Below are 23,853 nucleotides of genomic sequence, written 5' to 3'. Positions count from 1 at the left end.
TTAAAGCCTGCAAGCCTCACTTTTTCTTTACTTTGTGCTTGACGGAAGTTTCCCTAGCTCTTGACAAAATCTCACTATAATGGGGACGTTAAGCAACCCATCAGAGACTATCGCACTTAGTTTATTTTCCACTTTATAAAATCTTTGAAAATCCACTTTGCTTTCCTACTCTGATGTGCCTGGATGCCCTTCCGGGCCTTAACTGAGACAAGTTTAGTCACGTTATTTGAATAGAGTAGCAGCCAATTTGCATTCCGCACAATCATCACTCATACATTTTAATGGGTAACATACAATAACGGCAATCAAATTATAGCCTGCTTGGTCGCTTTTATTGAATTAAATGTTTACACTTTTATTGCCTATGTAGTTTTATTTTTTCTAAAATGCTTAATGCATTTAAGTTGTCTCTCCACTTTAAAAATAATGATTTTAATCATTCTGACATCACATAGTTTCACGACACAGGTAAGTCAATTCTTTATTAGTGTTTCCTAGATGTGATATGGGCTTCACTTGCAAAAAAATATTGGCCCATAGTTTTTTATTTTCCAGTGCATACTATAATGTGCAAAACAGCATATGTATTAACATACTACAATACAACAGTTTTTGGGGTGAAACTGCCTCTTTACAAAGTTCATTTTATCTGATAATAATAACGTAACATCCTATTATTCTTTGGTAAAGTTGTTTTTTAAATGTTTTTTTTTCTATTGTGTGAGTATTTTTAAAACTAAATAAACTTAAACATGTAAATTTACAATATAGTATGTTCACATGTGCTATACCTTTTGCAATTCTTAAATATACACTTTTTTTTAAAATTAGGCCCTACATCCCCTCAAACAGGATAAAGGGCCAATTTTACTAAAACAGTGCAAATTAAATGTTAATGTGCAATTCAAAGTGCCGATGGGAGGGAAGAAAAAATTAGGCGTGGGTTTACTGACAATGGGGTGCACTATTTAAGTAAAGCAGACAGCTCATTTCCGTAATGACTCACACAGCAATCTATCAAGAACATTGCAAATTATACTAGCCTGCTTTCAGACTTCTTTGTGTGCATTAAAAGCAACAGTGGGTGTCGATATAACCGCCATATCGCATGGCTATGAGTGTGATACTGCATTTTACAGCAGTTCGGGCCTGAGTGGTACATACATAAGAACAACAAGGATGTCTTTACAAGGTACGCTTTTGTGGCAGGACTTACTACTTTCAGCCAAAGATGCAAATCTCAAATTTACAGTTTAGCAGCTGAGCCCCACCTTCGTTTCCATTTTTGGGGAAAGTGACTTTTTTAAGTAATGCAATTACAATATTGCATTAACTCCCTACAACAACAGTACACTGTTACGTTACTTAGTTTACTTGTTCATGGAAAGTTATGCATATACTCATTACTTTTGCATTTTCTTCCCAAGTTCCTTTTTAAATATGAGGCAGGGCTTGATTGTTTTTTTAATATAAGAGTCCTTATTTTATAGCCAAAAAAAAAATGGAAATTCTTCACAAACCAAAAAGTGTAATGAATACCCCTCACATGCTGAAGAAAAAGTACATTCACATCTGTACAGCAGAATGCAACAATGAAGCACACTTGTTAATTTATCAAGAGTCATTTTTGCTTATTAGTATGGGTTTAACTGGGATCATCAAAGGCACTGGGGGGGGGGGTTTAAAAATGGCACATAGAATATTTGTGTTATTTAACAGTTAATTATTGTGCAGGTTTGCGTCATATTCTGAGTTTTTTAAATTCGTGATGATGAATACTAAATCTGTTTTTTTTTTTTTTTTTTTTTTTTTTTTTTTTTTTTTGCGTGTGGATAAATTAATTGCACATTCACAGTTATGCTAGAACTGGCTTCATCGTTCACCCCAGCGCTCACAACGCCTCTGTTCCGGATTTCTCCAATTATGGGTACAGGATGCGTGTCAGTCCATCATGTCGGACTATAATCTGTTCATCTATTAAGGGTGAGTTCTGAATGAAAGCCCTTCTAAATGCATTTATTTGCCTGCATTCGACAAGATGTTTTTGAAAGTTAAAAATAACTTCCTTGTTTACAACCCTATTTCCAGTCTTCTTTCAGTATAAAAGCCTTTGTCATACTGCTCCACAGAGTACTACATTGCAGAAAGTTCCTGTGTTGAATTGTGCATCACATTTGTAAACGAATCCGTGGTAAAATAAAGTGAGCAAAAGACCAGAGTTCTTGTACTGATGCAGTCCCTGCAACTTCATTAAAAGATTAAAGTTCATCCACTCTTTCCCAAATGTTTTTGCTCAGAAGGAAGGAATGCAATATACTTTTCCCCACAGCCTTGGCACTACACAAGTGTCTTGTTGTCTTTCTGAGACATCTTTATTGTTTGGTCACCTCTCTCCCTAACACTACACGTGCGAATCGGTGGGCGTGCTAAACAGTCAGCAGTGTAGAAATCTAGGGGCACGTTCACGCTCACACCGGTGCGCAACGTTTTGCTCCGTTTTCCTTCCGTTTGAACGACACGTTTCCTGGAAACTGTGTGCAACTGTGTTCACGGTTTTGAGATGGCGTTTTTTCGTCTGTTTGGTGGTGTGTCATAAACTGTCGGCCCAAGCAGCGGCAGTCATGTATATACACCACTGCGGTATTAAAGAGACACCTCGCACAATGGGTCCCTAGTAAAGTAGTTTTACAAATGGTGTCCGCTGCAGCTCGGTATATCGCAAACATTGACGACATTAAGAAGACCTGTTTTGCCGTAAGAGTTTTTTTATAGTAAATATAGCATATCAGCCATGAATGAGGTACAGTGGTTTAATTGTTACCTTCATCTGATCAAGGCAAGTTTATTGATATACCAAAGTTTTTCATACACAGGTGGTTAATGAAGTTCTTTAAACAAAAAATGAGGATGATAATTAATACAAGGTATTTAAAAAAAAAAAAAAAAAAAAAAAAAAAATTAAGAACGCGAAAATAAATAATTTAAATTAGAATTGCTTAGCTACAGGAGATTTAAAATAGTATGTGTTTTTCAGTCAGAACTTTTGTTAAGATGGGGTGCGTTCATTCTGGACGTCAGGAGGGCGTGACTGTAAACATCGAGGGTACTTTGCAGTATTAAACAAGTAGTTATATCAATATCATCAGCCTCCGAAAATTCTTCAAAAAAGGAGTGACCAGAGAATGGGCCTCCTCAGCTGCCATAGGTTGCAATCGCTTTGCTTCATGCCAACAGGGTGTTCACACGCCAACGTTTCCGTTTAAAAAACGTTTTGCAACCGTTTTGTGCGTGGCTGAACGCACCCCAGGTGTTGATCTTTCTTCTGAGGCTTGTGCTGTATCCACACTATTACATCTGGCGTACATTTCCACAAGCTGTCATTTTCACAGACTGACTTCAATAAAAGTTTTGCCGCTACGAAACGTACAGGATGTGTTTTGATAGTACGATGACTTATATGAAAAATCACGGGAATTTGGTGGCTTTGTTTGACCCATCAATATAAAGGGCGTTTTCAGTGCCACCCACAGGAAAATAAAATATGGAAGCCATAAACGATTTGTAAACCACACCAAAATAAGAGATGTCGAGCCAAAATCATCAGTTCCATTTGTTAAAAAAAAAAAAAGTCAAATTCTTGAGTGGTAGGCTATTCCTCCATGAATGCAAACAGTTAATTTTTGGTTCATACCTGAATGATCGGCTGATACACGCGAATATTTAACAGAGGACGGATTTGGCACTTTATGTGTGTTATTAAAGAAATGCTATAGGTTCTTTAAATAATAAAAAAAAAAATGCTCAAGAACTTTTTCAGTGTTTTCATTTTTTTTAGAATGCATATTTCTGGAAATGATTGTACTCATTTTTTTTCTTTTCTGCTGGCTATGAAATGATTACCGCGTACGTGGGTTTTGACATATTACATTACATTCGCAATGTCAACTGCTTTAGTTTCTTTAATTTTACCCATACGTTTCATTCTTCACGTTCGTGTTCGCACACATCCTCCGCAGTAGGCGGCGCTGTGGTGCACGAACCTCGTCGGACGCCGAGCGAGACGAACTGGCCATTTTGCCTTTCAAACAATCACAGTCGCCCACCCAGGCGTCCCACGGTCCGTCATCCTCTGCTTTTGTCGAGTGGCTTCGCGAGAAAGGTGCGTTGGGTGTTCGAATATTTGCATCTTTTTATTATCGAACTATTTGAAAGTAGTCCTCTTTGTCCCACTGAGAAGTTGTCTTCGCGACGGGTTCCAGCAGGTTTTCTTAACAAAAATGGCCAGTGCCTCAACATTTTAACCTGCAACTATAAAAGCTTCGCGGTTCTTCTGTTCATAATGGCAGCCAGTCTACAGCATCCGCTCTTTTACATCGCCTGTTATACTGCATGAAATCGTGTATAATTTTTTAATTACATTTTAAATTGAAAGACAATAGTGTTTTTGTATTGTAAGATCTCGCTGTAAAACGAATGCAGTATTTGTCATGCTGTGTAAAGATGTAGTTAGTTTTCCAATACTGAGAAGGGTTTTATTCAATTGTCTGAGTCTGGCACACAGCGCTTCAGTCGATTCGTTCTGTTTTAAAATAAACTGCTCATGACGAAACAATTATAAATAATAATCCTAAGAAAAAACACTAATGCAACTCAATTTTAATTGTACTTTCGGAGTTTGTTACGCTTTTTTTTTCTTTTTTTGGGGGGGGGGGGGGGCAAACGACTTTCTATCATCTCTAAACTATTATCATATTCATACCCTTCGCATAAATTTTTAATCAGTTGTGAAATGAACGATATAAATGGATGCAGTGAAGGTGTTTAAATATTTAGGATGATGGGATTAAAGAATATCCTAAGTGCCAAAAAATTATATGAAATAATATATTGTAATATAATCTATAGATTTTGTTTCACCTATTCTTTTTTATATTCATTTTCATTATTCCTTTTTCTTTGTCCGCCGTCAACGTAATTTACATTTTATTTGAACATTTCCTATTAGTTTTTTTTAATAATATGAAAACGTCATTAAAAGTTGTCAAAAAATAAGAATAACTTTTTATATTTTACTCCCATTGGCACTACAAGGTATGCAAAAGCTTTGATCGTCATTGGTTGGACGTGTTTGCACAAAAACCTGTTTTGGAGGGAAAACTGGATGAAGTGTCAATGCCAAAGTGCCTTATTTCAAATAATGTCTTTGTATCTTCAATCTCACCCTTTTTTTCTCTCGTACTTCATCTTGTTTTGTTCTTTCAGATTCTACATCACCGAACTGAAGAGCTGTTGCACTGATACTCCTGAAAGTTGCTGAGCGAGAAGCTGCAACGTGATGGAGTTTGAGAATAAAGAAGGAAACCAGAGGCCCTCTGCCCAACGGGCCAAAAAAAAAAAAAAGCAAAACCCCCATCCAACCAAACGTGGACGAGGCAGACACGAGGGTCCCGCATTAAGAAGTTCACTACCGATAAAGCGCCGACACACAATGCCCGGCCATCTAAAAAGGTGGCCTTCTTTTCTCCTCCTTACACAGTCCCATAAAGACCACGGTGAAGAAACGTTGTCGACGCAACGAAGGAAAAAATGCTGGCAGGCCAAAAGAAAGAGCCCGCTCCAACCCTGAGGAAGAATCCTAGAGTGACTTCACCGGATGAGTTTAACAGCGCAAGCGTAGACTGTCAAAGCCGCATCGGAAGACCACGCATTCATCCCCGTCGCCGAAGGGATCCCAAGGCTAAAAGAGGCAGAGGAAGACCACGCAGGGTCAGCCCAATAACAAGGTTCACTGACAAAGACACAAAGACCGATGTGAAGAAACGTGGCCGACCTAAAAAGATAAAACTGCCCGGTAGGCCAAGAAAGATCCCGCTCACGCCTGAGGAGGAATCAGAGAGACTTCACAGGATGAGTTTACAGCTCAAGCGGCGAACTGTCCAAGCCGCTCGGCCGAAGAACCACGCCTTCATCACCCTATCGCCGAAGGGTCCAAGTTAAAAAAAGCAGACGGAAGAACCACCGCAAGTTACGTCGCCAAATCAGGTTCACAAAGCGGCGGAGCCAAAGAAGGCTGGCGTCAGAATCCAGTGGTTGATGCCTGCCAGTGTCCCTCCAACGAAAGAGATGGAGGCCGGCGGCTCGCGTGAAGAAAAGTATGGGTCTTCCCCAAGGTTCCCCACCAGGTGTCACAGCGGAGACCCAGTGCAAGCCCCGTGGAAAGAGCCCAATGCATAAATCCCATAATCGGAGGTCCCAAGTAACAAGGAGTTAGAGGAAGCACAAGTATGGCGCTAAATCGAGTTCGCCCAAGTGGCACAGAGGACCAACTAGCTAGCGTTGAAATCAGACGTGATGTCGTCAATTGTCCGCCACGAAAGAGAGGGAGGCCCTCCAATGTCTTGTTTTTAAATGGAATAAGGTAAGAACATCGACAATTGCAATTGTGTTGTGAACGCTTGGAATATAAAATGCTGAAGAAATCATATTACAAAAAAATTTATTTTGAGTGAGATAGGACTATGAATGTTTACAAGCCTTATGTTTGCCTGTATTCTGGCTTGAAGGAAGTTTCCCATCTTCTCGATAAAATCTCACTATAAACGGGAGTTAAAGCACTCCTCAGAGACTAGAGACTAGTTTATTTTTTACTTTATGATCTTGAGAATCCCGTGGGCTTTTCTACTCTGATGTGCTGGATGGACTTACTGTCTTAAAAGGATACAAGTTTAGGTCACGTTTATTATGATAGAAAATCAGCCAATTTTCATTACCATCATTCCATCATCATACATTTTAATGGGTAAACATACAATAAAGCCAATCACATGAATATGTAACCCGTTCGGTCCTTTTATTGAATAAAATGTTAATACTTTTTTTTGCGTATGTAGTTTTTTTTTTTTTATATAAATACTTAATGCATTTTAAGTTTGTCCTCGTCACTTGTCGTATTCAATCCTATTATGCAGAACCATAGTTCCTTCCTTTAAAAATAATACTTTAATCTTTCTGGCAATCAAATTTAATTGAACAGCATAGTACAGCAGAGATAAGTGGTATTCTTTATTAGTATTCCCTAAGTATGCTTGTTAGTTCAAGTGTATTCTCTGAGTCCATTATCTGAGTACTGGTTAGTATTCCTTGTATGTGTACTTATTAAAATATATTGGATATTGGCTCATATTTTTATTGAACATGTACACCGTATTTCTTTTCAGTGCATACTTAAAAAAGCAAACACCCCTATATAGCCTAAATAGAGCAAGCTATAAGTATGATGTTGTGTTTACTTGATTTGCAATACAAGAGAAAGATGTCAAATAGTTTATGTACTCAAAGTTTTACTGTTATACTTAATGTGTAACTACAGTGGACTATTATAAACTTAAGTCGACCAGACTAGTACAGTTTATTAGAAACCATAGTCAGCTTTGGGGTGAAATTGTTATTGATGCTTATCTTTGAGTTCCTTTATATATATATATATATGATATATATATATATCTATATATATATATATGATTGCTTGAGCAATTTATTTTCAAACAATTAAACTGGCGCATGTAAATTTACAAGCTGTATCATAGAATTCTTGATTACACTTTTTTAAAATTACACTCTCGATCAACCGATTAAGTAACTACACGTAATAGGACAAACATACTTTTTTCTTTATATTTGGCCCTATTCCTTGCCAGTTTATCGATATGTAAGTAGAAAAAAGCCTGATAAATAATGTATAGATTAACAATGTGCTTAAGTAGGCCTTTAATTTTGTGAGGTAGCCTGGCTGTGATAAGTTCAATAAAAAGTAGTACATGTACAGTATGCTGTCCTATTTTTAGTTTTACAAGAAAACAATACCTCCATATCATAAACTTAATAAATCGTAAACAATAATTCCGGTTAAATTTGATTATATATGTATTTGGCGAACCTTAAACTACTCGAAGACATATATAATTAACATAACCTCATAAAAGATTACACATGTACTCGGTTTTTTTATTTTTATTTATGCATTTTCAAGAAGTTCTTATGGTGGTCAATCAGACACATAGGGATTAAATAATAGATTATTATTGTCTGAAATATAGGGATTACACACTTTCTAATAACAGAAACATATTACATATATAATATATAGTAGATATATTATATATATATATCTTTTCAGTCAGTAATTATAGTATATAATGCATATATTACTGTTATACCCCTTCTAATGCTGAAGCTGCTTTGTTCTTTCTCTTTCAACCAAACTCCTCTCTCCGAGATCCCGCCCCCAAAGAGCTCAGCAAACCGGATGTGAGCAAAGTCAAACGCGGCAAATGATTGAAAAGCAGAACGCGTTTCCTGATTGGCTACAAAAGGGCGGGTCATCGGTGCTTTTTTTTGTTGAACTGTGTGTGCAGAGACAGATGTGTATGTCTCAGTCGCCAGTCCTAGGTTGTATCTGACAGACCAATAGGGGCATTTTTTGTTTGTTTATAGAGAGGCCACATGGTATTTAAATCAAATTAAAAAAAAAAAAAAACAATGAAGGGATTTTGTTAATGACTTTTCCATTGTTACAACACTTTTTAGAATTTTCAAATTCCTATTTAAGAACTCAAAGTGGAATTTTTGTACTAGTGTGTTCTTCCACGCCTATAACAGTGATACAGCTTCCCGTGATTTCGCGACTCTTTTACGTTACATTCACCTACACACATATAACTGCTTTATCTTCCTTTAATTTATCACGCCATACGTTCATATCCTCTGCGTTCGCTCACAGTTCCTCCCCAGGAGGCGGCGCTGTGCGCCGAGGCCGTCGACGCCGAGAGAGAGCCGAGGAATAATCTGGCTATTGCCTATGCTAAATAATCAACATCGCCCGCCCACTGTCCGATGCTGTGTTGCATGGATCGAAAATTATCCGAATGCCTAAAAAGATCATCTCTGCTGTTGTGAAAGCGCTTTGCGAGTAAGGTGGCGTTTTGTGTTTCGATATATTGCCGCTTTTTATTATCGAACGGATGAAAGTAGTCTCTCTTTTCCATTGAAAGTTTGTCTTCGTCCCCGGTGTTTAGCCGGCTGAGCTAACAAATCTGCGCCAGTCGCCCGTCCACGCCATTTTTTTAACCTGCATCCAATACTAAAGGCTCGCTTGTCGTCTCTCCTGTACATCTGATGGTCACTGCATCCTACCAGCATTCCGCTCTTTTATGCCTGTTATACTGCTGAAATCGCTCGGTATTTTTTTTAATTTATTTGACGAAATTTTGCGTTATTTGCTTTATAAAATTAAACACAAGTAGAATATTGTCGTCAATATTTTGTAATATGTAAGATCTCGCGGTAAAAAACGCTGCAGTTTTTTTCATGCTGTGATACGAAGATGTCCATTTGCACCCGTTGAGACATGCATGAACGTAGACTAGCAGCGTGCTCCCACTTCTCTAGCCGATTCGTTTTTTGTTGTCAATCCTGAGAATGGGATTTCTCATTGTCTTTAGCAAAGTCTGCAAACAGCGCTTCAGGGTCGATTCGGTCCGCTTTTTAACAATAAATTGCTTACAAAATCATAGATTTAAAAAATAAAAAACCACCAATGCACATCATAATCCCCTCCAGTTTTTAGGAAAATAGGTTTTATCTTTAATTATTCGGTTTAAATATGAAATATTATGGTGTACGGATTTAGCCGCTTTCTTTCTCAGCCACAAACATCATTTAATTCAGTTACATCATTTTAGTTACGTTCATATTATTATATTATATTTTATTTTATACATTTTATGTAACTACGGTTTTGTTATTCTTTGTTTTTTTTTTTAAAACTATATCAACCACCCTAATAGTTTTACCTAAATTATATCCGTTTGTGTAGTTAACTGTATAAATGGATTCAGTGAATTTGTTGAAATCTTAGATAATTAAACAATATTTCTATATATCGAGAGAGCGCGAGAAATAGAGGCGCAAATGGTAAATAAAGAGAGATGGAGTCGTTTTTATATTAATTTATTTGATGTTTCAATAATAAGGTTGCATCTTTGCTTTTCCTTTCATTGTACAATGTTTTTGTTTGGCTGTGCATTAAACGTTTCTTTATATTTATTTATGTACACTTTTAATTGGAGCATTTCCACCTATTTTAAATTCGTTTTTTTTTTTTTTTTTCAAGAATATGAAATAAAGTGCAAGGTACGCAAACAGTTTTGCTAGTTTCTTGTACGTTTGTGCAAAAAAATATTTTGTTGGAAATACTGGTTTTTGGAGGGAAAACTAAATGAGTTATCTATTGCAAGTACTTTAACTCAAAACCACTGGCTTGCTCTATTGTTTTTTTCTATTCTGTCTGTTTTCTTTTTTAATTTATTATAAAAAACACTTTCTACGTGGTGTACAATGTGTAAGTTTAACTAAACTTTGTCATAGCACTTGGTGTATCCTTTGCTCTATTGGTGAATTTTTGATTCATTCTCAATCTGTAAGTTGCTTTGGATAAAATGTCTGCTAAATGACTAAATGTCAATGTAAAATAATGGTCTTGTGCCTTCATCTCAAAACCTTTGTCTCCCCCTCCCTCATCATCTTGTGTTTGCATGATCTCAGCACCAAACTGAAGAGTGTGGCACTAGAGTACGCCGGAAGTTGTGAGCGAGAGCTGCGCACGTGAGGGAGGTTGAGAATAAAGAAGGAACCGAGAGCCCTCTGCCCACGGCAGGCACCCATCCACACCCAAACGGTGACTAGGCAGACCACGCGGGTCCCTCCATAAGAAGTTCACGCTACCGACATAAAGCGCGCGACACATAATGCCAGGCCATCCTAAACAAGGTGGACTTCTTTTCTCCTGACACAGTCATAAAGACCAAGGTGAAGAAACCTTGGTCCGACCAAAGAAGATAAAAAAGTGATGGCCTTGCAGAGGGGTGCCGAGCAAGATCCCGCTCACGCACAGTAGACGCCTGATGAAGAATCAGTGAGACTTCACAGGATGAGTTTTTTACCAACAGCGCAAGCGGATACTGTCAAAGCCGCTCTTAAGACCACGCATTCATCCCGTCGCTGAAGTTATCCAAAGTTAAAAATAGGCAGAGGAAGACCACGCAAGTACGGTGGCCAAATCCGGTTTCACAAAGCGGTGGAGTTGAAAATCAGTCTGATTGCTCCAACGGTTTCTCCACGAAAGAGATGGGAGGCCGGCGGGCTCGTTTGTAAGACGAAACGAGGGGTCGTCAGCCCGCAGGTTCTACACAGTTGCCAAGAATTACCAGGGCCTCAGATGGAACCCCAAAAGGAGAGGTCGCCCCTCCAGGCTCTCCAAACAAGGTGAGAAGATTCAGCGGGCGACTGATCTCCTCGAAGAGGTTGCCGGGCCCCAGCTCTGGCACGCAACTGAAGTGTCTTTCAACAAAACCCAGAACGAACTCCTCGCAAGAGAGGCCGACCCCTCTCAGGTCTGGCAAAAAGTCAAGATTGCCAAAAAAAAAAGAAGGAGACACTCCCCTCAAGAGGGCCTTACCGTCCAGTTAACCGGAAAAGTCAAGGGTGCAGATCCGCCAGAAGTGGAGAGCGGAGGTTAGAACGCAGATGTGCGCCCTCCACGTCGTAAGAAGGGGGACGCCAAGCAAAGTCCAACTCGCATTCGGTGCTCGAAAACTCCCCACGGCATCAGCGGAGGAAGACGAGGAGGAGAACCGAATGCACACCTCTCCGGAAAAACAACTTCGACCCGACCTCTGATGAATTCGGCCGCAAAATCCAAACGATGATGTATGGAAGACACCAGCGCGAGCTGGTAGTCCACGCAGACCCAGAAGACGCAAAGAAGATGACGGGAAGATGACGCTTCATTGATTGTTCAAAAGTCAACAACACAAGCCGGTGAACGAGGATGGTGGGCAAATTCAAAAAAAAAAGAAATGAAAAGATAAGGGGCTTCGTTGAAAATTGGTGGGTATATTTTTCGAAGGGTTTTAATAGGCTATGTCGATAATGTTTTTGCAAATTTTTTTTTTTTTATCTAAAAAGTGTGCTTTTGATGTTGCCTTCCATGCCAGACTGTATTTTTTTCTCTCTTTATTTTGAAGGCTCATTAACCTAAATGTTTGCTCAACAGTCTGATTGAGCATTACCTGTTTTTTGTTTCTTTTTTTGCATGGGGGGGAAAAAAAAAAAATTGTTTGCATAATAATTTGAAGCATGCAACTCGAAGGACAAGGTATGGTAGCCTGGTAAAAAGCATGGGATCCAAAAAAGATTGATGCCACAATTAACTGGTTCACATTGAAAACGCTACCATGCTAAGCACAATCTTATGTTACCAATGGCTTGTGCCAACAATTTCAGGAGCAACTACCAAACCAGACTCTTTCAGATGTAGTGTCCTCATACCTGTGCAGTAGTCCGTGTGCACAGGGATTTGAAAGTACTGGAGCTAATTTTTAAAATTTAAATTGCCCAGACGTTTTTTAGTCGATGTAGTAGTGGCTGTGAAAATCTGCAGCTTTTTCGAGGATGATGGTTAAGTGCATCTTTGCTGTAGTTTTATTTCTTTATCATTGTCGGTTCATTCATACTTCAACTCTGTAAAATCAGTCCCTCACGAGGTTCAGTGTTTTATAGTGAAGCGGTCTTATTTTATCTTAAGTATCATCAGATCTTTGGTCTGATTAGTTGAGTCATATATAGGTGTTGAGTGCTTAGTTCACGACAACCCCTCCATTTTGCTAAAAATATTGTTGATTACTTCGTTTTTTAAAGACATGCTGTTGTTTTTCAAAATGTGGTCACATACAAAAACTCTGCTTTGACAGTAGGCTCCACGGATCCTGGTTTTTTTAATTTTCATATCATTTATGGCTTTTTTATCTCACGTTTCTTGTTGCTCCTGTCTTGTTGAACGTTTTGGTATGAAAGCGTTTTTTGTTTCTCCTTGATTTGCTTCGTTTGTTTAAAACGTTAGACTTCTCTTGCTATAAACCGTAGAATGCTTGTCTCGATTAATTTTCATGTTATGATTTAGCAGTAGATGCTGAAAACAGATTGTTTAGCTGAGACCTTGCATCTACGAAATGTTCTTTCATGTTAATAAAACAGTTACTGTTTCAAACGCATTGATTGTTCGATAGACATTAATGTGCATTTCATGTACACGCTTTTTAATTAGGTTACTCATTTGTGCTGTAGTATGAAAGCATTTCTGTATCACCGCTTTGTATGATTCATTTTCACTTTGTGATTTGGACTGGAGCATTGTTGCTGATTAATAAACAATTAACTCATACAATATTCACCAGAATCTTGATTCTGCTTCGCATTTATTACAGTTGCATGTGATGTGAACTGTTCCAACTTTCTCTTTTCAGAAGGTAATTTTGCTTACGTTTCCCCCAGAAAAAACTACTACACATGGGAGGAAGCGGTAACAGCATCAGCACTTTATTGGAATCAGCACATGGTGGGCAAGCAGACACATGCTTTAAAATGAACCACGAGTTAGCAGCTTGGCTCCAAATGTTTCAGGGACAGGAGCTGTTATTTTATGCATCTCTCTGCAGTGCATATTTACAAATGAATAGGTTGCATAAAACACAATGTAGTCAGGTTTTTTATTTACTTTATTTTTTTTTTTTTTACAAGGGAATAATGTTCACTGCCCTCCAGCAGTAGGTTTGCAGTTTGGGTTAATGCTGAATGTAGGGGATATTATCACACATGATGATCTTGCATTGAATCCACATCAACAAGAGCAAATTTTCATAGTTTTGTAGGTGCTGGACATTATGTCCTTAATTACCAAAAAAAATGTCCAGTTAAACCTACAATCACTATAATGAAAGTTGTTAAAAGTGCCCATGTATATATTACACAAACCACAGTGCAGAGGTACATCCTGAACATTGTGGAGTCTCCAGTCCTGATTAGGTATCTGCTCCCACAATGAATCCCAGTTATTTACAAAATACTTTAAACTAGTCACATTATTATTTCTCCTTCATTTTGCATATCAGACAGTAGTTTATTCAACACCAAAAGAACATCATGTTGCCAGTAAAGTCAAGAGGTGCATATGATCAGAAGCTGGAATTTCAACTATTGATTTTACCAAGATTTTACTAAATCACATTTAATTTAGCTATAAATAAATCTAAATAAACAGCCTTTGTGACCACACTTGTCACAATAAATGTGAAACATACAGATAGAATAAAAATCTACTTTAAAATATTTTTATATTGTGATTACTGCTGTAATGTTAGAATTTTTATTTTACACCACATCTTACACCATTACTGTGTGACTTTTTTCCATCCCTGTTTTTTCCTTGAGACTCAGATGATCTTCTGGCGCAACATTTATGGCAAAAAATGTAACAGAAAACAGCAAAAGTGATAAGTTGTGATCGAATATTCCGCTGGGATTGATTGAAGATGCTTTAAAACATCCTACAATCCTTTCTCTTTATACTTTTTAAGCAGTTTAAATATTCAATATGATTTTATAAAACTTGCGCCAATCCTGTTTTACATTATGATATATTGTAGATGGAATTAACATCCTAAATCAAAGTCAATTTAAGACATTTAATCTCATTACATAGTCTTTACCACTCTAAAACCATTTTTAAGAAGTGAAAAGTTGCTTCTAGGAGTCTATATGTTGAGGAGGGTTAAAACAATGTAAAAAATATCCTGCTTTCTCATTGCAGTTGCACTTTTGTTAATACTTAATGATAGGACCACAGCTGTTGTTTCTGGGTAAACTAGTACATTTGGCTTTTATGCTAAAGCATGACTTGAATCCTAAACCAAACTTTCATTTTCCCTCTTTAGTTATTCATGGGTTCGATTTGGACTCAGTGCTACAAATTAGCATTATTGTCATCCCCATTAGTCTTATTATTTTGGCCCTTGCAAAGGCCAACACATTCTCCAATCTAAAACTATAAGTAGGAAATTTTTTTTTTTTTATTCCTAACCAGACACGGAGTTTTTGGAGGTCTAAGCTCGGGCACTGTTGCAAAGCACTCCAAGAGAGTTACAAAGAAATGTCAGTGACAGACAAAGTGGAAGGAGAGACACTGGTGGGCGTCAATGACTGCCACACACACACACTGTGGATTCAGGAAAGGCATTGGTGGGGAGAGAAAGGAGGGGTGGAGTTCACCACAAAGCCAGAGTCTCCTGTCCTTGTTGCGTCCGCATGAGCAGGCTCAGGTAGTAGAAGTACACTGTCGTAAAAGACAAAAAAAAGAGAAATAATCATTGCAATTGATTGAGTCCATGCTGATTCATGATTAAATTGAGCTTTTTAATTTGATGGCATATACTACCTACCCACCTAACTTATCTTTGTAAAGAGCACTGATCTTTTAAGATTAGCGTTTCAGTTGCAGCTGCAACATAAGATTTGGTTTTTCCTTACCTATATCATTACATGTGTGTGTGGGTAGCCTTTATATTGTGGTGTCCAGGTGGCCAAAACAATCCTAACGGTGGAGTAAAACTAAAATACTACAAACATTCCTGTTGTTTAAAGTCTGATTTAACAAGTTTGTAAAAAATTAAATTAGTTTACTCTATCTACTACAAACAGGAAAACGAGTGCCCACCTCACAAAGATAACGGCCCAATAATTCCCATCATGATCATCATACTTGTGGAAAGCAAAGAGAAAGAAAGAAAAAAAATCCATAAACATAAAGCTAATATGAAACAAAAAAATTCTGTATGAGAAATAAGATTGCATGAACACCCCACTTGTACAACTACTTAAATTCTGCTAATTCGTATCTTTTATTAATGATAACCCCCAAGAGATGGACTTTTTTTCTGGACGGTCATGCTATTAAATATACATGGAATATTTTATTGACTTTTCTCACATCTTTTCATTTGTCACAACTGAGATAAAGCCCGCAATTCCCAGTATCTAACAAGACAGACAATAAAAATCGAGACGCAAAAAGAACATCCAGGCATACGATTAAAGAATATGCAAAAAGGAAAAGAAGAATAAGGGGCCATGACAGAATGGATAACAACCGCTTTAAAATTGGTGATGTTTCAATAAAAGAACATCATACCTGGAAAATAATAAAGAGAAATATTGAAAGGGGAATTGAGGTCAGGGGATGCTAAAGACACAGAGGAGTGCAAATGGAATGAATTAGTAGATGCGGTTTACGATCACAAATCACATCTGGTTTTTAAATCCAGAAATGCTGTAATCCAGATTGGGACTATAACGCCCCCCTCCCCCCCATTCCCGCTCAGAGATGCGATTGGACGGGCAGCTGTTCGGTGCCATCTTGGGGCGGGTTCAGATGGGGGTTTTGGTGGAGGGAGTACATAAATTATATGCTGTCCTGGAGGGAGAGAGTAATGAGGTGGATCTTATAAATCTACAACAGAGTGGATGGTGTACTTGACAGATAGCTGGATTGGATGAGAGATAAAAATGTGAGGCGGGTTCCGAGGTTCAGATGCACCAGTGCATTGCACATCTCAAAGTGCCGGTCATCCTTTCTTTCAATTCCAGACATTTTGGAATCAATTAAATTATATATAGAATTCCTCATTATTAATTTTGCATGAGACTATGTGTATTTTTATTCCAATGTCAGATCCATATCTCCTAAAAATTCCCATTGTATTAAATATGTGGAGTCAATGCAATTATATGGGCAATTAGCCAAGTAAAACACTGATGGTAACAGGCACGCTCTCAGGAGTAGCTGGACTTCACTCTGTCAACTGTGCAAGATTCACCTAAGCTTTGGCGTCACAACTGGCAACTTTGCTAAATATTAATCTGCAAACGCACCATCAGGCCCAGCGCGTGACTTATGGGCCGAGAACTATGCATCATAGTTATATCCCAAATGAGAATGCCTTCTGCTTTATTGTTGACTTCATCTTTGCCCCATGAGGCCTATCACTTGTGTCTGCTGGCTATATAGAACACACTCAAATTCAAGGCAACTATACTTTATAAAATTATTTTTTCAAGTTTATGTAGAGATACGTTTATAAATAAAACCATGGCTATTATTTTTCTGTCATGTTTGTAATGCCCATGCTAGACTTGCTCAAGTTATGTGTGTAACTCACTTGTGCACTTTCAACTACCATTTAGTGTATTCCATGTGTCTTAATTACTACTAATCTTGTCAACCATTAGCTATACTAATTCTGTATAGTGAGACTACTGTTAATACATTTGATTTTTTGAAGCTTTCTTATTTAGTATTATTTACAACTATGTCAGTGTCTATACAATCTAAAGCCACACAAGGTTTCCCTTAAAAAGACGACTTCTGTTTAAAAATACTCCATACCAACTATTCTAGTAAGAATTGCCAGTTACATAATAATGGTTTACGCTGATTTCCCTTAGGATACAATACATTACTTGAATTAGGTGAGATGTGTATTTAGTGATTTCATTTTAACAGTGAATTTTTAAATATGTATCTGTAAAGAATGAAAATAAAATAGTACTTAGATGTAAATAAACCGAACCCGCATCGTATACTTCAAAGCGCAGCCTTAATTTCCCTTCCACCAGTTTACTTGTTTTTTCAGTTTCGCAGCACTGCTCTCAAACTGCGATGCTCCGGCCTGCAGCGCATCTGCCCGGTCGTCCAGTTCTGATAGCTTCTGATCTCTTTCCAGAACCTTGTCCACATTCACACGCATGATATCAACCACCTGAACACATATGCAAAATACAGACACAGCAACTAAGCATCTAAGAAATCAGCAACATAACATAATCATTGCATTGCATCAGCAAGATTCAATGTGAAACTAAAAGACAATTTTTAAAAGAAATTATGGAATATCATCATAGACACTTAACAATGGAAGCAATATTAGGATGAATAATGCATAAAAAAATGACTAGTACCTCAAAATTTGACTGCATGAAAATTTTATGGTTCCAAGAAAGTCTATCTAAGAGTTCATCTAGCTTTGATAAATTTTAGTCTGCCCCTTTAATCTAGCTTACTTCCTCACTGTTATAATTAACATTTTTACTAATATATGTCACAACCAATACCAATAGCATAACACAAACTTGAAAAAGTGCAGCATTAAGTAGCTTTAGTAGGCTTGCTTGAACCATAGGCCTGTACTCAAAGTTCAATGTACATCTTCTTCTCTCTAAATTGTATTCATAATAACTTTTTTTTTTAAATTTCTACATATTAATGTTTTTTTGAAATCAAGATTCACCTAGTCCAGCTTGTTTTCCAGCATAGTTTCTGAGTTCATATTGGTAGGGTTTACCTCATCCACTTGGGCCTGTGTCTGTTGGAGACGACGGTTGCTGCTGAGGTTGGGAGGTTGGTTGGGTTGGCCCCCCTCACCCTCTGGGGCTCCTGGGGCTCCAGAGCTTGCATGGCGTCTGGGGCAGACTGAGGGAATAAGGGACAGGGGTTGGGAAAGGCCATTGTTTTGGGGCCTTTGATGTTTCCTTTGCACCACTGGCCTCTGCATATGCTCAAGCAGACCATGAGAATGTTCATGCCCCTCTAAACAAATATTACATCCATAATTTTACATTAAACTCCTCGATAATAGCACACAATGCATGAATATAAATTAGAATTGGGTCTGGTGCAATAAACTCATTACAATAAGACATTGTAAAATTAATTTTGCCATAAAGCTTAGTTTCATTCTTTAATTATACACATTAACTTACATCCACTTTTTATGCGGACGCGAGTTTGCGGGTTGTTTAATTGAAAAAGGTTGGTGTGTGTGTTCTAGAGGTTCGAAAGGCTTTGTGCCAGAAAGCAGATGCTGCTGGGCTAACTGTCACGGGGTGCACCAAAGAGTCAATCTGGGTTTGAGCGAAGATCTGAGCATTAGACGGCATTGGGGCGTCGAATAAGTATAACTGGAAGGTGTGCGGAGTCCAATGTACGTGCAGGTAAATTTGGGTTTATAGTAGGGTTTTGCATGCGCGTCATGGATTTAATACGTTTGTTCTCGCAACCGATTCAGTATTAACTGTAGGCTCTTTCAAGTTTGCCCTTCTTCGAGGTGCACAACTCACAGGGATAGATGGAGACAGGGGCACGTATCGCGTGTCCGATTTTTGTGAGGGGGGGTGTAGTCAGCTTAAAACTGAGAGATTTTGCGGTGCTTTGTTACGACGCTCTCTGTAAATAACCTTAGGGCTTTTGCTAAATATAATACATAGAGCCAGAATTAATATTTGCGTTTTAATGACCCAACTGGTATATCAGGGAACATATCCAGGCATAAAAAGGGGTGAGTTGTAAAATTAGCAATAAAAACTCGAATACAGGGGGCTACTTGTCTAATCTATTAAGAGTATTGTTTGCGGTGTTACACTATGAATAGACAAGCTGTAGGTGATTGGTTGAAATAGTTGGAAAATGTACACCACATTTTTGCTGGGCCAGGTGCTTAAATAAAACCGGTCGCGTCCCAAGTGATGCCGAGAGAGAGAGAGTATAGTGAGAGAGAGGGATGAGAGGAGACAGAGAGGAGAGAGAATTAGTCGCAAAATCTCTAACACAGTCTGTTGAGTAGCCAACGTGCGTGTACTACTGAGGGGGGGGGGTGGGAGGAAAAATATACACAAGAAAAGCAAAAAAGAGAAAAAAAAAATCTCGATTTCTCCTAATAAACTCTACACAATTGCAGTATAGAATATTCCCCTGATGATGGAGGTCTAGACCGGCGTGCAGAACAAAAAGTGCTGCAATTACCGAAGAGAGCGTCAGGCGACTAAAGCCCTCGAAACACAAATCCAGCGTTCGAAGAGCTTCCTTCAGTTTCAAACCGTATGCGAACCAATCATATCCTCCTGAGAGCACGTACTGGAAAAACATATATTATACGCAGTCAAGTGATGACGTAAGGAAAATGACAGGCTTTCAACCCCTCTTTGTTAGGCTGTTGGATAATAGCATAAACCAAGAGACATTGAGTCATGATAACGCTTCTCTAGAACGGATTAAAACCGCCTGCGTATCAAGAATTAAAAACGAATAGTACTCCGTCTCTGTGCGTGAAAGTGTTATGTATGCCTGATGAACAGAGAAGGGGAGGGGAGGGAGAGAGGAAAGATCACGGAACATTTGTTCAGTGTCCTCTCCGTCTTCTTCTCATCTCACAACACACACCCCCCTCATCCGCCCCCCGCGGTAACGTTTAACGGGGACAGCACTGCGGTGGTTGAGTCTCAATGAGCCACACTTTCCAACCCCCCCTCACAAGGCCTGGCGATTTTAAACTGTAAGAAAGGAGGAGACGTCACAAAAATGGTGTATGCTTTAGGAACACAGCCACCATCATCTCAGAAGTGATGTGTCTGAAGCCTTCTGCCTTGCATATAGCATGATCTGCACAGCTCACAGCAACAACTTTGCAAGGGAATGTGCAATGTGCTGGATTCGTTTTATGGATGTGGTTCATTTGCGAATGGCATGCAAATCCTTCTGGACTGTGATGTGAAATCGTTATCGTTAATGCAATATGCCTAAAGAATCCAAACTAAATGAATGGTAAAAACTCTGTGAGCAGACATATAGGTTAGCATTAGTGTTTCGGGCTGCATGAGCCTCAAAGGAAGCAGTGCAGCCAATAACAAAAGCTCAGCAAAGTGCTACAGAACAGTTTCGGGGTCGCTGTGGTCACAGCGATCACTGTAATGACTGCTGAGCTCACAGCAGCAATCAATGAGTGTAAACTTATTTCGGGCGCTCACCTCTGTGCCCAAACCATGGCCCAAGAGCTGACCACTAACTAAGGCTAAAACTGTGACTCAGAAGACAATCAACAAATTTAATGAGTTTGAAACAGATTCTAGAACATTCAAGGAAGTGCGGTTGTTTGTGCCGTATAGTGGATTGAATCATTCTGTCAGCAAATCAAAAAATTTTCGATATGAGAGTTTAGGTGAATGTCTTAATTTCTGGATTTTAAGATTCTGTAACCTAATAGAACTGAAGACAAGCTTTCAAAATATTTTATCAGTTTTAAATTATAAAAAACCATTTTCACAATATTACGTTTTTTTTTTTTTATAAAAAAGTCACTATTTTATGTAAAAGTTGTATAGTTCACAAAGTGCACATATTTCAATGTTAAATTAAGAATAATGTGTTTTAAAAATAATTCTATATGAAAAAATAAATATAAATGACTTTCCCTTTTTTTTTTTTTCAGAAATGTATGAACTGTAAAATTGTACTGAAAACCAATTCTTTCATTAAATACAATGGTTTATAATTAATAAGTTGAGTAAGAAAACATACTCCATACAAATAAGATATACTAAAAATAATTATTTTCAGCTTGTTCCATCATAAACTAACGTGTACAGTGTTTTTCATTTCCCTGGTTCGAGACCATCAGGATTCAAGTTTCAATTGATCTAGATATCATAATATCAATAAATCAAAGCAATTTCATATTTGTACTAAATAGCAGTCTATTGCACAAAAACATTCCTTAACCAGCGCACGAGTTTAGAAGCCCTTCTCTAACATTGCCTCACAGAACCAACAAAATTTTGATCACAACTTTTTTCCTGTGGGTTGAGGAATAAATATTCCCAATTCACAATCTCTTTCATAACACAGATGTAAACCTTCATTTTAAACATTCATTTAAATTACAGATTCGTCCTTTTCTATATTAACCACTTTCCATTTAACATCCATATTACAAACTAAGACTTTGGACCATTTTGAGCTCATGACCTTAGATTGTAATAAATGGCACAATATCACGTTTTTCTGTAGACTGCAGAGCACACACAAAGACCTGCGTACATTCATGTTAACACAAAGCTACACTGCTGCAATGAGTTGGCAGGGCAATTTACTGTAGGCTATGACTGAACAATCACAGACGAAGCTCTGTTGTTTCCATGGTTTACATCTACATTCAGAAATATCTACAACTAGTATATGTTGCTGCTAATGAGGTATTAAGCAAGAGACATTATTAGCATTATTATGAAGGTTGTGAAGCAGATGTGTGCCAGTAAAACGCCTAAGCAAGTGCCTTCAGTATATACAATATAACTTTCAAACCGCCAGTCCAACTTTTTAAAAATCTCCAAGAACCTTGACACTACAAAAATATGTTAGTTGAGCTTTTCCTTTACAGTTTGTTTGTGCCAGTAATTATCCGTAAAGCACTGATAACCTGATAAAGTCAAAACAAAACACAAGATAAAGCAAACAAAAGACCGCAATATCCAGCATACTGACTCAAAATTAGATTTATAAATGTAAAGTTTCATCAATAAGTGATTTGTTGGGATTACAAAATGTTTTTAAAAGGAAAACCAGTTGTTAAGTCCTTCAATCTAAACTGAAACGAACTGCTCTTTCGGACTTGAATTGCTTTAGATAAAATTGTGTAAAATAATATAGATCCCTTTTATTCCAATAAATAATTAAACAGCTAAATTAAATAGATAAAATAGCTTAGGAGAAGTTTCACTTCTTGCAGAGTGGAATACATCGCCCTCGGCAGCACTTAACATGTTCAGGTCATCACTTAGATTCATAAGTGCATATGACTCTCATATTGACTTTTTTGGACCTAACTAGACCGATTTGGTTTTTTGGCTTTTTATTTACACTGACGTCACTTGCCATTTTCTGTTTTTTGTTTTTTGAGCCAGAATATGCACTTTAAGAGACCTCAAAGAGTGAATTTTAATGAAATTCATCTTGAGCATCTGTATTTGATTAAATGTTAATGTACCTAAATGGCTAAAGACATTGACTGAGACTAGCGATCAATGCAGGTGTACAGTGCATAATGACACCACACTAAAGATTTAGACATCTTCACCAAGAAACACAATATCAAGGACAATGAGTAGTCATGGCCTGCACCCACGGCCCAGAATCACAGAATAAATAAGAAAATGAAAGCAGACACCCACACCACTTCACTTCAGTGTGCACTTCACGCCAAAGTGTTGAGCACGAAAATACTGGTCCCGAAAATTCCTCTCCACTCAGAGCTGCAAAAAGTTGAACTGCAGACCTATTTAAATATCACTTATTCATATCACTGGGTGAGCTGATGCCTAAACTGCTAAGTGCTTGTTCGAAAATTAATAAACTTGCACTTATTATTAGAGGTATACAAGGTAAAAAACAAAACAAAACCTATGTGTGTGGTTAACTGGAAAAATTTTTTTTAGGAAAAAAAACAAAAACAAACAACTTGTAAAAAGTGCCTTATGTTTGTTATACTATATAATATTATATAGTATATATATATATATATAATAATATTATATATATATATATATATATATATATATATATATATAGAAACTAGCAATTCAAATGTTAAATTCTTTTTAGTTAATTTAGTAAAATTCATATAGTTTCATATGTAATTTTTAGTAAAACTTGATGATACAATGGTAATTTAGAAACATTTCATGTTTTCTTTCTCCATTCAAAATGTTGCAAACAAAATGTTTTTTCCCCCAACCATCTAACAAATGCCAGTTTCTTTTGGAAACCATTTTACAGGAAATGTGCATCATATTCTAAATAAGTGCCTTCTTAACAAGAACATATTCTTTAAAGTTCTCATTTTAAATACCTTCCTTAAAATGACAAATTACAGTGTTCAAAAGCTACTGCAAAACAGGAATGACCCTGGTGTTTATCTGCATAGAATAAATAAAATTATGTAATCTAGAAAGAGTGATAATCACATTCAGCCTCATAATTTTATTTAATATAATGCTACATGCTGGAAGTGCAAATAATGGATCTTTTTGACTATTAACGGTGTATTCCAACAGAGGGCACTAGTGAAACCACACATG

The 23,853-nt window shown here is 37.5% G+C and overlaps 1 protein-coding gene across 1 annotated transcript; it reads right to left on the bottom strand.

The window, feature by feature from the left end:
- Nucleotides 1–17,546: 17,546 nt before the first annotated feature.
- Nucleotides 17,547–18,885, bottom strand: LOC122140834 (vesicle-associated membrane protein 2-like). The gene is made up of 3 exons (XM_042745986.1): nucleotides 18,823–18,885; nucleotides 18,291–18,494; nucleotides 17,547–17,708 (listed from the first exon to the last, which is right to left on the bottom strand). The coding sequence occupies exons 1-3, from the start codon at nucleotides 18,883–18,885 to the stop codon at nucleotides 17,547–17,549; spliced, it is 429 nt and encodes a 142-aa protein (XP_042601920.1).
- Between the last annotated feature and the right edge of the window lie 4,968 nt (nucleotides 18,886–23,853).

The sequence above is a fragment of the Cyprinus carpio genome, chromosome B19 (assembly GCF_018340385.1).
Source record: "Cyprinus carpio isolate SPL01 chromosome B19, ASM1834038v1, whole genome shotgun sequence".
NCBI classification, from domain to species: domain Eukaryota; kingdom Metazoa; phylum Chordata; class Actinopteri; order Cypriniformes; family Cyprinidae; genus Cyprinus; species Cyprinus carpio.
The sequence above is the reverse complement of the archived record's forward strand: the minus strand, read 5'-3'. Positions and strand labels throughout refer to the sequence as shown.